We start from the raw sequence: 13,722 nt of genomic DNA on the forward strand, positions 1-13,722 counted from the left end.
TCCAGGTCTGCCGCCTCTAACTAGTGAGCCACACCACTCCTTTTGTGTTTCACAGTGGACCAATGCTTGAATATACAGAAACTGTTGAGGTGTGAAAGAGTTCAAATACCAGTAGACACAGGCCTTTCACTGGGGATCAACATGTGGATGCTATAAATTCTGGAGAGGCCTTGTCTGAGTGCAAGGATACCTTCTATCCAAATTATATTGGTTATTTCGCTGATGTAAAGATAGACTAATTTATCAGCCTTGGTTTTCGGTCAGCAGATTAACTCCTTACATTTTTGTAGAGCCTGTGATACTATTCTAATTTAGCCAAGTTTATTTTATTACTTTGTCTTATTATTTGTCCCTCTGTATACATGTATAGTTCTCTCCATACTATTGTGAAGGGTTCTGTTGAGCATTTAAGAGATGTCGCATTTTTTGTGTTTGAAGGTGTTTTTAGAATTTTTTTTTACAACTACATGTATTTATTTGTATTTTTTAGAAACTTCTCTTTGAACTTATCAAAGGATATAGAACAAGGAGATTCCAGGTGCTCTCGAGTCAGTCAAGTTTCAACCAGCAGCCCATCTGTGGAATGGCCGTTCCCGAGCCTTGAAGAAAGTGTGGGCCTTGAATCTTTACCTTTCCGGCTGATGATGCAGGACTGCACATCTGTGAAGACATTACTCCTCAAAATGAAGAGGATTCTGCAAGAGGTAATTATTTTCACATCTACATTTTCCAAGCAGCTGTTCAAAGAGGATAGAGTAGCAAAGGTCCAAGAATTCCAAGGCTTTAACAACGCTTGAATAAGCTATGGTTATTGTTGAATGGAGACACACTCGAAGCTCTGGACCTCTTGGGCTTCGTGTAGCAAAACAGGTTTAGGGAATGGTGAGTGTGTACTCCAAAGAAGATCTCGAGAGTTTTTCCAGGATTAATATCCGTTCTTTTGAATTATAGTACAAAGGACAGAGCTGTTTTTCATTGCAGAAAGGTATCTTTATTGTTTTTCATAGAACATGGACAGCCGACACGTGTTTCGCCCCCTCATGGCGATTTGCGCCGGGGCTTTCTCAAGGCTAATTTTTCTTTTCTGGCGTTAAGTATTTTGGTTTCCAAATAGTGTCAATGTCCAAAATATCATAAATACAGTTTTTCAGGAACAAAGGTTCTTCTTGGACCTTTCAGAAAACCCGAGTAGCCTAGTCTTTCTTCTATCTCATTTCGACTCGGGGAGGTGATCACCAGAAAAGAAAAATTAGCCTTGAGAAAGCCCCGGCGCAAATCGCCATGAGGGGGCGAAACACGTGTCGGCTGTCCATGTTCTATGAAAAACAATAAAGATACCTTTCTGCAATGAAAAACAGCCCTGTCCTTTGTACTATAATTCAAAAGAACGGATATTAATCCTGGAAAAACTCTCGAGATCTTCTTTGGAGTACACACTCACCATTCCCTAAACCTGTTCAAAGAGGCCTCACGTTGTGTTCAAGTTGGTGAAGTGCGCTTGTGTCAAACTAAATACCTAGGAATCCACCTGCTATTGAATATACAAACACATTTACAAGGGAAACAGTGACATCCTTATCAAATTAATGGCCGGATATACTAAATACTGTTTGCAAAAACTGGTCACATTCTGTTGCCAGTATTTTTGCAACCAGTATAGAATTTTACAAATTAGCCCGTATACTAACAAGCTTGTTCATAAAATTCTCACACTAATTGGTGGCCATCACAGGGGGGTGGTATCCTGCAAGGCTCAGCAGACCTCCAGGTCTGTGATCACTTTTAAATGAAGTAAACTTTTTTTTTAATGCAGCCCGTTTTTCTGCCTACCCTGCACAAACCTTTTTTTTATATATATTCTCAGAAGGAAAGTGTCCCACTAGGACCCCTTTTGTTCCACGAATGGCTGAGCACTCCAACTTAGGGATCTGTAATTGTTCAATGTTTTGTGGCTGTATCAAGGTTGCAAAACATTGATTCATAATATACCGATTATTCAGAAAGAACACCAACAAAATGCCCTTCAAATTACCAAATCAGTATGGGTCATCATAACTCCAATTTAGGAGTCTGTAAAAGTTTACTGAATCCTGAATTGGGATTAGTATATTAGAAAAAGCATTCTGGCGGTTGCACTCCTGATCGGAGTGTTTGCGAATGTAAATATGCTCTCTATGGTCTGGCGTGCCAGCGCGGCTATCGCCAGACAATTATGTGAGCATCACTAGAAAAAGCTAGTGTGGAAGTCATGATTTCATATTTGGATTGGGCAGAAGTTGTGTGCTTCCACTACAACTATGCTTGCTCTCCATACATCTGTGACTATTTGTTTATTGATCCAGCTGCCTGTTCTTAAACTTTCAGGGGCACACACATAACAATGTAATGCTATTAAAGTGATTTAGATAATTGGATAATGTGTTGATTTTCTCTGGCAAAAAACAGATGGGTGGAGAGCAGTCATTAATATACATGAATGTTTAGCTCTGGCTTGTCAGTGACACCGTCTCCAGATCTATTAAACCACACAAATATTATTCTACAGTTCTTTGCTTCCATACATGTCAATTCCCATGTTATTCACTTGTAATGCTTCACATTATCATACAACATTCCTTTACAGCCACTGCCAATGCTTGCTACATCTGGCTTTTAATTCTAGTAAGACTTTTCAGGAACAGGCCTAACAAGACTGGGCTTACCAAAAGACATGGACTTCGTAGAACAATAAAGCTTGACACTTTGTGCTTAGGCCTTGGCTACTGAGAGCTAACAGAGCTTTTTCGTCCACTTATCAATTTAAACAGTTTAGGGGGTAATCATGATCTGTTTATGGACTCTGTAACATCTATTTTTGCAGCACAATTCTTCATATTAAAGCCTACACCACTTTATTGACAGCATACCAGCCTAGGATTTTGGTTTAATCTTCTCCCCTTTCCTGAAAGAAGGCTGATGACTATTGCACATCTGTGTTGAACTGTTTCATGCCGTGTGTGCACGTACTCTGTTAATTCATTTACTGACTTTTTCTGGCTGAAATGTAACGTTACTAAAGTTTAAAAACTCGTAAGCTAGTATTATGTTGTTATGTTTTTTATAGAGCAGTGCTCACCAATTACATTCTAAAGTGTGTCTGTGATTGTAGTTTTGGCTGATGCAGGGAAATGGGAAGGGTTTATTCAACTTCCCTTGGCTTGAGGAAGTGTATATGATGTGGTTTAAAAAAATGAGGCATTTTCATTTCAAAAACTTTATTCGATTCATAAAATGGATCATAAAAGTACTGAACATACAATTCATCGTACCTCATAGAACAAGAAAAAGTTTTTTAAATACACAGTTTTCCGAAATTTATAAAAGACATAATAATTACTGTTATAAAAATATATAATACATGATTTTCACCAGAGGATATTCTATACAATGTGATGCTAACCATAGGCCTTCCTGATCTTTAGCGAAACTCTGATAAAATTTAGCATGGCACAGCAGGTTTCTACAGAGGATAGTGCTGACAGATAATCATACTCTTCCTTATAGGTGCAAGGTTGCCTCCCCTTCAAGATTGGTTTAATAAACCGGAGTCTTGGCTCTTGATATAAGGAGCAAAAAAGGACCACATGTATAGTGCTTTGGCTATCTCTATTATTACATGGACAAGGGGGCAGCCTCTCACACCAACCCCCTTGTTTCAGGAAGGCAAGCAAAAAATGCAAAATGTCCAGTCTAAACCTTGTTAGTAGGAATCGCCATTGCACATTAAGGGTAAATGTTAGGTAAAACTGAGGTTGGGGCTTACGAGCATAAACATTAGCATTGTCCAAAGATGGTGGATTCAATGATTTCCAATACATTGCCTTTATGTCCGCCTTATGGTTTCCCTCTATTTTTTCAGGATTGTCATAATAGGAACCCAATCCAATCTTGTTTAACATGTTACAAACATAGGACAACCAGGGGATCTGTTTTGAATTTTCTAAAGCCATGCAATCAGTGATAATGTCTTTAGTGAGTTGCAGGTCTTCAGATTGCCATACTTTGCCCCATAACAATAAAGGGGACAAACGAATCGTATCAGAAACACTGACCATTCCAATTTCTTTGTGGCAAAAGATGTTTGAGCAACCTTTGGGAACTGATAAAACCCTTTTTATAAAAATATTTTCCACCACCTGTATCACAGATGGTGTTTCAGTCCCCCACACCCCTGCCCCGTAGGTGGCCACTGATAAACATTTTGATGTGTAGAGAGTTTTGAGGTGCGTAACATGTTTTTGCCCCAGTTTGCTACAGAAACGGAAGATGCCCTCTATAGCCCGTGTCGCGTTCTGGGCTCGAACCTTCATGACTGGCGTCCAGCTTAATTTACTATTAAACAAGTTACCAAGGTAGTTAAAATTTTCCACTTTTCCGATTATGCGATTATTTACCACAAACTTCCTGATTTTTGACCCTTTTGGGCCACAAGACATTACAAAGGATTTATCAAAGTTCACCTTTAAGTTAAGGTCAAGCATGAAAGTATTGAAGGCATCTAGACATACTTGCATGCTATTTCCAGTTAATGTCATTAAGACAGTATCGTCTGCATAAGAAAGCATGGGAATACTTTTGCCTTTAATTTTTGGAAAGTCACAACCCTGGTTTAATAGATACTTTTCTAGCCCATTTGTATAAACCAGAAAAAGAAAAGGTGCCAAAATGCATCCTTGACGCACACCCTCAGTAGAAGGAATTAGTTTTGTCATTTCACCTCCAGAGCCAAATCTAATTGATACAGTTGTTGCTGCATGTAACCTGCGAAGCAATGTGACCAAAGGTTCCTCAAAGCCCATGTCATCCATCATCCGCCACAACTTATGTCTACAAACAGTGTTGAATGCACTTGTCAAGTCCATGAAGGCAAGATGTATTGAGGACTTTTTTGCCTTCATGTACTTGCCTAGAATTAGTGCCAGGTTCAGGCACTGCTCGACGGTCCCCTTTCCACGCCTAAATCCGTATTGGGAGTCAACTATAAGTCCTGTAGAATCTGCCCAACTTTCTAATCTCGCTAGGATTACCCTACCCAGGATTTTGCATGAGGCATCTATTAAGGAAATCGGGCGATAGCAACGTGGGTCGCGCCTATCACCCTTCTTAAAGATCGGCACTACGATTGCCTCCTCCCATGTACCAGGGATGCGCCCGACCACAACAGCCTTGAAGACATTCAGTAATATGGGTGCCCACAAACTAACATTAGATTTAAAAAGGTCCAAGGGGACAGCATCTGGGCCTGGAGCTTTTAGTGATGATCCCCTCCCTAAGGCTTCCTCAATCTCTATCAGTGTAAGTGAAGAGCTGAGGGTCAAAGCCGAGGGAGGTGCCACCAGTTCCCCTGTCCTATCCGTACTTGCCATTATTGAAATGGAATTAGGGTTAAAAATCTTAGTAAAGTGTTGAACCCATTGTTCAGCGGTGACCTGCATAACTATAGATTCTTTATTGTCGCTCTTAAAAAGGGGGCGATTTAGGACCTCCCAAAAGAGTCTACTATCTTTTAGTTCTGCAGCCTTTTCAAGGTCTTCCCAGGCAATGTTTTTTAGGTCCTGCTTTCTTTTTACAATAGCCTCCCTATAGGCCTTTCTGCTAGTTCTTAAAAGCTCTTTGTTTCTTGGTTTTTGGCGCAGGGCTAGTTTTAGCGATCGGTGTGTGGCAGAACACACGGAATCAAACCATCTAAAGGCCTTTTGGCCACCCTTCCCCTTGGGTTTCCTAAGGTGCTTTGCTACATGACCACACAATTTCTCAAAGCTCTCAATAACCTGATGGGGGTCAGATACTGGGACTAGACATGATTCCATTTCCATTTTACATTTAACAACAATATCTTCCCCCATTTCAAGGTAACGCCCTGATTCTTGCTGTACTTAATTGACTGTTCCCAGATCTTTGGTGATGCTTGTGCTGGCACGCACAATGACAACATTAGGGGATTATGGTCACTTGCGGGATTGGCCACCACCTCCAACTTATCAACATATTTGAAAAAGCTGCTGGATACCAGGACAAAATCAATTGTGCTCATCTCCCCCCTTGTACCCTGAAAAGTTGGTATATGCGGTGTGTCGGGGGCAGACCAAGGATCTACCACACACAAGTCATTCATGATGATAATATTGTTCAGAGCATCCCCCTGGGGTGTGTGTTTAAAGTGGGTCAAGGGCTGAGCGTTTGAGTCCTCCAGTCCACACACGTTCGAGCCTCCAAAACTGCACAACGTACAGTTGAAATCGCCAACCCAAATGACAGACGATGAAGGGTGCCTGCTGCATGCTTTACCCACTGCGTCCTCCAAACTTTGAATTATCGATATGTCATGTCCATTAAAGATGTTATGATACCAGTTGATTAACAACACAGGTTCTGGGAAAATATGTTCTAATAACAGCAGTTGGTACCAGTTTGTGTCCACCAGTTTCGAAGTTTTCAGCTTCTGTAGTTTTATAGACAACGCTGTCATTATACCACCCTTTGCCCTCCCAGATGTTGATGGAACAGCCAAAACAGTGAATGATTGAAAATCCTTAATGTCGCAGGTAGTCCTAGTCTAAGTCTCCTGTAAACACAGGATTCCCTGGGCTCCCACAAAGTCCAGCCATGCCTCATCTTCCAATCTGCCTGTTAGTCCGCCAATGTTCCAAGATATTAAGGATATTAAAGACGGCCCCTGTATCCCATAATTGCTTCCCAAAGCATCTCTTGTACTTGAGGGGTCTTGTTCAGGCAGTAATGTGTGTTTCTCACAACCCAAAGAGATATTTCCCCCAAAAGTGACAACATTCTCTACGTGTGGGGGGCCAATACTCACAGTATCACAATCAACATTCACCAACGCTGAGTCATCATTGCGAAGTATCCCTACGTTTTCCCTCTTTCCCAAATCTAGAACGGTAGGCGCGTTGCCCTCAAACCCGGTTGGTGGTCAGTCTACCCCATCCATACCCATTAATGGGTCAAAGCGGTTTCTCAATGGGATATTATTATTATTTGAGATCCATCCTGGGTATTCTACGCCCTGAAACCTTGGTCTTCGTGGGTTAAACGGGACTTGTGTAAAAGGGCCCATACTTGGTGGTCCCATAAAGGGGCCATTTGTCTCATGCCAAGGGGCACAATAATTTTGTGGGCCTTGATTCATGTTCAGGTTATGTGCCCAACCCAAGTGATTTTTACCGTTTGTTCTATACCCACGGTGGTTGGGGTTTGGGGCAGTATGATAAAGGTTGGGGTAGAAATATTCAAGTCCCACACACTGGATGTCCCCCATCCTACCAAACCTCGCTTTACTGCAAATAATATCCTTAACCCAGATGTCTCTAAAGTTAATCAGGATGCAATCTCTCTCCAGATCTTTTTTGCTTGGCCCAACCCAGGGGACCCTCAGCACACTTAGGATTTTTGTAGCAGTGTCTTCGGATAGGGGCCTGTTATTATTTAGCCAAAATTTTGTTTTATTTAAAAGGTCCTCCATTTTCTCATATTTGTTCTCTGCAATTAATGGAACACCTGTCAAAATTGCCATATACGGGGCAGCCTCAGGGGGTATGCTTACATAGATCTGTTTACCAGGCAGGGGGGTTTTGCTAGGGACTAGAGGTTTGCTAACTGGAGTTTCTTTCCCTTCAGTATTTGGCAGGGTTGGGGTAGCTGTGTTTACTGGTGTAGCCACCACCATAGAGTTATTTAACTTAGAGCCTGCAGTAGTCGCCAGCTTAGTTTTGGATAAAGTAGCTGGTGCTATACAAGGGGTAATACCGTTAAGATCTGCAGACACTGCAGTTTTAGGTTGCTGAGGTTGTGTCTGGTTATTCTTAGCACCCTTTTTTGCTAAACTAGTATTATTACCACCAGTAGCAACGGGTTGTTTGCTATTACCTACAAGACTCTCCAGTAAAGCGGTGTTTTTAGATGTTAGAAACTCTAGTTGATCTAGTTTTAGATTATTGATATGGGTTTTTTCCATCAGGGGATTCAGCAGGCTTTTTATCAGCTTCTCAAGACTGGCCATAAGGTCCTTATCTTGTCTGTGGGTTGGTTTTTTCTCTAAGTTCAAAATACTTTTTTCCATGTCCAAGAGCTGGGATCCTATCTGTGAAAGTCTCTCTTCAAAGGGATTTAGGAGCTTTTTGAGTGTTTCCCATACCACAGTCAAGAATTCTACGTCATTCCCTTTTATGACGCAGAATGGCACCCCACTAGTTTCATTCTCTATTACGAGATTATTATTTTCCTGAGTTACCACCAGCGAATCTGTGTCAATTTCTGGTGTTAAATCAGAAGGCTGTGTGTTGATCATTGGGGGTGGATCTGGGGATAGCGGAGATGGTGCCTTGGTGGATAACTGTGCCTTCGCAATCTTAGCCTTTTTCCTTGCGTATGCTGTTAAGTTGTTACGCTTCCTTTTGTTATGTGACCCTCGTTGTTTAATACAAGAATTTCCCTCACCCGGTTCTATGGGATTGGATCTAGGCGCCATTTCCGGGGGACCGCCCTCACCCTCCTTCTCTTCCCCGTCTATCCCGACCATAGAAGATTTTAGGGAATTAGAGGATACTAATGGTGAGCCCCCCTTTGGTATGGATATAGTGGGTACTAATGGCTGGTGAATATCTGCCTTAGTTTCAATCAAGGTAAGAGGTGGGCCAATTAAACGATCAGGGGTTTTAGCGAAGGCTATGGGCCCTAGTGAAGATTTTTTGGCCGCTGCTAACTCTTGTGACAATCTCCTTGCGGCATCTAGTTCAATAGAAACTCGGTGCTGCATTTTGGCAATCTCTGTGTCAATGGCTGTGTGGGTCCTGGTAATAAAGTCATCTAGGGTACCATTTTTCAGTTTGGACTTGGCTGCCCTCTCTTTGTACTCACGGGATGACATATTGGCTAGTCAGAAAAAACGAACTGGCGGTACAGTTGGTACCGAAGGTTAGGGCCAAAGAGAGTGGCCCAGTCCAGTCTCTCCCAGCCTCTAACGGCCTCAAACGGCCCGCTCTTTGCCCGGTCTTTGCCCCGAGCTGCGTCCCGCGCTGGGCGAGTCCAGAGATGAGAAATAGGGGGCGTGATGGGCGGGGGGGCGGGCCAGCAGGGAGAGCGGACCGGAAGCTGGGTGTCGGTCTCGCAGGGACTCCTGGATGTTGAAGTCCCCGCACGCTCGCAGCCCCGCTGATGCCTCTCACCCGGTGCCGCCTTGCTCGTCACTCCGTTGGAGATGCTGCCCTGGAACCCACAAGACGATGCGGCACCCGCGGAGCGGGTGCGGCGAGGTGTGGGCGGGATTGGTGAAAGAAACGCCGCTGCACTTCTGCGCTTGCTGGGAAAGCCTCAGTGAAAACAGTCAGGTAGCCCACAAAAGAAAGGGGAAGAGCGCTTTTAAAATCCTCCGTTGGGCGGGGGGCGGGCCAGCAGGGAGAGCGGACCGGAAGCTGGGTGTCGGTCTCGCAGGGACTCCTGGATGTTGGAGTCCCCGCACGCTCGCAGCCCCGCTGATGCCTCTCACCCGGTGCCGCCTTGCTCGTCACTCCGTTGGAGATGCTGCCCTGGAACCCACAAGACGATGCGGCACCCGCGGAGCGGGTGCGGCGAGGTGTGGGCGGGATTGGTGAAAGAAACGCCGCTGCACTTCTGCGCTTGCTGGGAAAGCCTCCGTGAAAACAGTCAGGAGGCGTTTCCCTACGGTGGTGTTTCAGGTTGACGTATTTTGGGACCCTCCAAACAACCCTCTGCAATAATTATGTTAAAGGGTTCTCACATTGGGTTGCTTTGCAAGTGGGTTTCAGGCCTTAATGGTTTTCCACCTAACCAGTGAGAGCTATGGCATTAATGCCATGAAAGCCAATGGATCATGTGCTTTTTTATTCAATGTGAGTATTTTCAGGACAAATTTTCATAGTGCAGTGTTTATGGCTCTGCTGTTTCGCATTGTGCTGCATTAGTCCAGACCTAGATTCCAATACTAAAATGATGCCAAAGCTCTCTCTGTAGTTGTTAGAGGTCTGTCTTTTATTTGTGCTTTTTTCTGATGATTTTGTGTTTAGTATTTAGAATCCCTGTTTTGCTTTCATAGGCCTTTCACAGTTGATCTGTCGCTGTGTCCTCAATAATCATGTCACACTACCCAAAAGTTTTCCATGTCCCATCACTTTTGCCTGTTCACACGCTTGTGACCTTCCTTTTCCTTGAGGCTCTCTATACATAGACTGAAAGGCATGCTTCTGTCCTGGGAGAAATCTGCATAAGGCTTCACCATGCTGTATGCAGCAATTTAGGAATAGCCCTGCTGAGTGTGACCAGCGAGGGCAAGGACCAATGGCTGTGAAATTTGGGGGATAACTGTTGTCTGCATTGAGCGAGTGATCCTTCAGCTGAGCAACAGATTGTTTTGACAAAGGTGTGGTATACCTTTGCTCTCCGCAGGAAAAAAATTAACATAGTGATGACAGCGCAGGTGCGGGTAGCTCATGTCTCCAGGGTATCCCCACTGGGCAATGTACTACAAACTAGAGTCAGTAGTGTTTGTATCCTGGTCTTTAAGGCATCTGGAAAGATAAGAACATCCTTTTCTGTGTACTGGACCCCAGTACCCCAGTACTGCACCCCAGATGTTTGTTTAAAAGTACAAACAGCTTTGTCTTTCTTCTGTGGTCAAGCAACCTAAGTATCAAAATAGGTGGCCAGGTAATGTAATCTAAATGTGGCTTTCAATAGTAAATGTTCTAACCAGTGTAGCCCCAGGCTTCACGAGACTGGATTTCATTTGTTAATGTTAGTAAGAAACTGCTTCGAGTTACAATTATCTTTGGACACTTTCAGAAGGTGGTGCATAGAAAACTCCATTGATGAAATCCAGAGAGAATCATCTTTAGACCATAGTATACATTTCTTCATTGCATAATTTAAAGGATGACAAGATTTAGACCCACGTCGCTCAAAGAGATAATTCATCCGTGGCACACTTCAGCTGAAACAGAGAAACTGTGGTATACTAAAATGTTGTCCATATTGCACCTTCAGTGTCATTTTGTATGATTTGTGTGCTCACCTTGTAATTGCACGATCATTTTTCGAGCCGCATTGCTCCCCGTTCCACCGCAGCAAGTGCTGTTTGTGTGGAGGGAGACATCACGGCAAAGAGGAAGTGAGATCCTCACTTCCTGGGGCTAATTAGACGCCGCCATCTTTGCTGAGGTTGGCGGTCCAGTTGTTGGACAGGACCGAGCCCAGCCCTTATTTAGTGCACGGATGGTAGCGCCGGAGGTGCGCCAGAGGTAAGCCTGTCTGCGCCCGTCCGCGCGCTGGCCGGGCGCAGGGCCAGGAACCCTGCTGGTAACATCAAAACTGGGAGCTCTAGTAGACAGGAATTGCTAGCCCTACAACCGGAGCCCAGCTGTGATCTATACAAACTAGATCCTTCACATTGGACAGGCCCGGTGAGTTGACAGAATTGCCACTGTACCTTCTCGTGGTCTCAAGTTTCGGCACTCTTAGCATCTCATAACACCCTAAAGGCAGGCTTAATCAACGCCAGATCCTTGCCGAAGAATTCCCAGCATATCCAGGACCTACTGATCGATGACAACTTAGACTGTCTCTTTATCACGGAGACATGGCTTAAACCATGGTGCACCCCCGATGTGGTACATGCCTTGCCTCCAGGATATGATATCCAAAGGGTAGATAGAGGAAAAGAACAACGGGGGGAGGAGTGGCCATTATATATAGGGACACACTTGGCTGCTCGGTGACAGAACTTAATGAGTTAAAAGATGCGGAAGGGATGGGCTTCTGTGTTAAAATTAGTGATAACTTCTCCTTTGCTGGGGCACTGATCTATCGCCCACCGGGACCATGTACAGGTTTTCTGGGGAGTATCGGAGAAGCGCTTAGTCCACTGATACTTAGGTACTCTAATTTTACAATGCTGGGGGATATAAACATTCATCTAGAGTCCACAATGGATGCATCTGCTGCCTCCTATAGGGAAACCATGGATGTATTGGTCTTACCATCTGTAACACTCAAGCCACCCATGAGGCGGGACACACGATAGATTGCATTGCCACTAATCTAGATACACTAACAACAGACCTCCCTAGACCCCAAACGTGGACTGATCACGCGTTGATCCCTTTTATGTTTCCTCTTGAGATTAACAGAAATAATAAGCATGTGGAAGAATGCAGTCAGGCCAGACGAGATGATTGGAAACCTATAATGACCCACCCAGAATTAACTACAATGGCCAGAGAATGTAGATCCAAGCTAGTAGGACCTCCAAATCCAAATACCTTTAGGGCATGGATGAACGAATTGAAAGGCATGGTTGGACAGGGGAGAAACAAAATGAGACACGGGAAAAAGAAGACTTCCGCCCCATGGTTCGACCGAGAACTCAAAAATAAACAGGGGGAGCTACGAAGAGCTGAACGTAGCTGGCGGAAAAACTATTGCAGCACAGAGCGCGGCAAATACAAAAAGATTAAGAGTGCCTACCATGCGCAAATCAAACAGGCAAAAAAGATGTATTTTATATCAGCAATAGAAACAGCTAACAGTAAACACAAAGCGATTTTTAAAATTGTGAATGATTTTAATAAACCCAAATGTTTAGTGCAGGACATTCCGCCCTCACAGATGCTCTGTGATACTATCGCAGACTTCTTTGAGGAAAAGGTACAGGGTCTGACGAAGGACTTCGAGGTCCCAACACTAGAGTCAAGGAAAGAGGATGATATAATAAGGCAGGAGGAAACTCAGCTAGCAGCTTTCCGAGCAATCAGTCTGGAGGAGACTAAGCGAGCAAATTTGGCAACAAAATCAGGATCACCATTTGACCCGTGCCCCATTAGACTCCTGCACCTTATTGTAGAAATTGTCAACCCAGTAATAAATGACATTGTCAATACCTCACTGACCACGGCCAACGTCCCCCCAGAGTGGAAACTGGCAGCAGTGAAACCACTGCAAAAAAAATAACTTCCCGACCCCACCACACTATCAAACCTACGACCCATCTCACTACTTCCGGCACTGTGTAAAATCACAGAGTCGATGGTAAATAAAGAGCTTACACGCTTTCTGGAAGATAGTGAAGCATGGCATCCTAACCAAGCAGGTTTCAGGACTCAACATTCCATGGAATCGGCTCTCCTGTTCACTACTGAGACTATCCGCTCAGCTCTATACCAAGGTAAGAAGGCCGTCCTGATCTTATTAGATCTGTCGGCGGCCTTCAACACGGTCTCACATGTTATCTTAATAGACCGGCTAGTAACATCTGGCATCACAGGCACAGTCCTGGAGTGGATAAAGAACTTTTTAAGTGACAGGAGACAAGTGGTGACCCTGGGGGAATTCTGCTCCAGTGAGAAACCACTGTCGACAGGAGTACCTCAGGGTTCCAGCCTGAGTACGACATTGTTTAATGTCTACACAGCACCCCTGATAAAGTTGATATCGTCATTTGGCATGGATGTAATAGCATATGCCGACGATACACAACTGATCCTGGTAATGGATAAAGATAACCAGGTATGGGAGGAAAAACTCAAATGTTGCCTAACGGCCACTTTTGACTGGATGCGGAGAAATCATCTAAAATGCAACACAGGCAAAACTAAGATCATGCCAATAGGCCCAAAAAATGATTTCATTCCCAGATTATGGTGGCCAGAGAAGGCA

At 44.0% G+C, this 13,722-nt stretch overlaps 1 protein-coding gene across 1 annotated transcript in view; it reads left to right on the plus strand.

Annotated features, from left to right (window-relative positions):
• The window catches only part of CCSER1 (coiled-coil serine rich protein 1), a 2,474,954-nt gene that overhangs the window by 1,502,460 nt on the left and 958,772 nt on the right, over window positions 1-13,722 (plus strand). The window contains exon 6 of the mRNA XM_086961938.1: window positions 491-704. Coding sequence (XP_086818064.1) covers window positions 491-704 — 214 coding nt within the window. The remainder of the gene's footprint in view (window positions 1-490; window positions 705-13,722) is intronic.

This window comes from Lissotriton vulgaris, chromosome 3_1, assembly GCF_964263255.1.
Source record: "Lissotriton vulgaris chromosome 3_1, aLisVul1.2, whole genome shotgun sequence".
Taxonomy (NCBI): Eukaryota; Metazoa; Chordata; class Amphibia; order Caudata; family Salamandridae; genus Lissotriton; species Lissotriton vulgaris.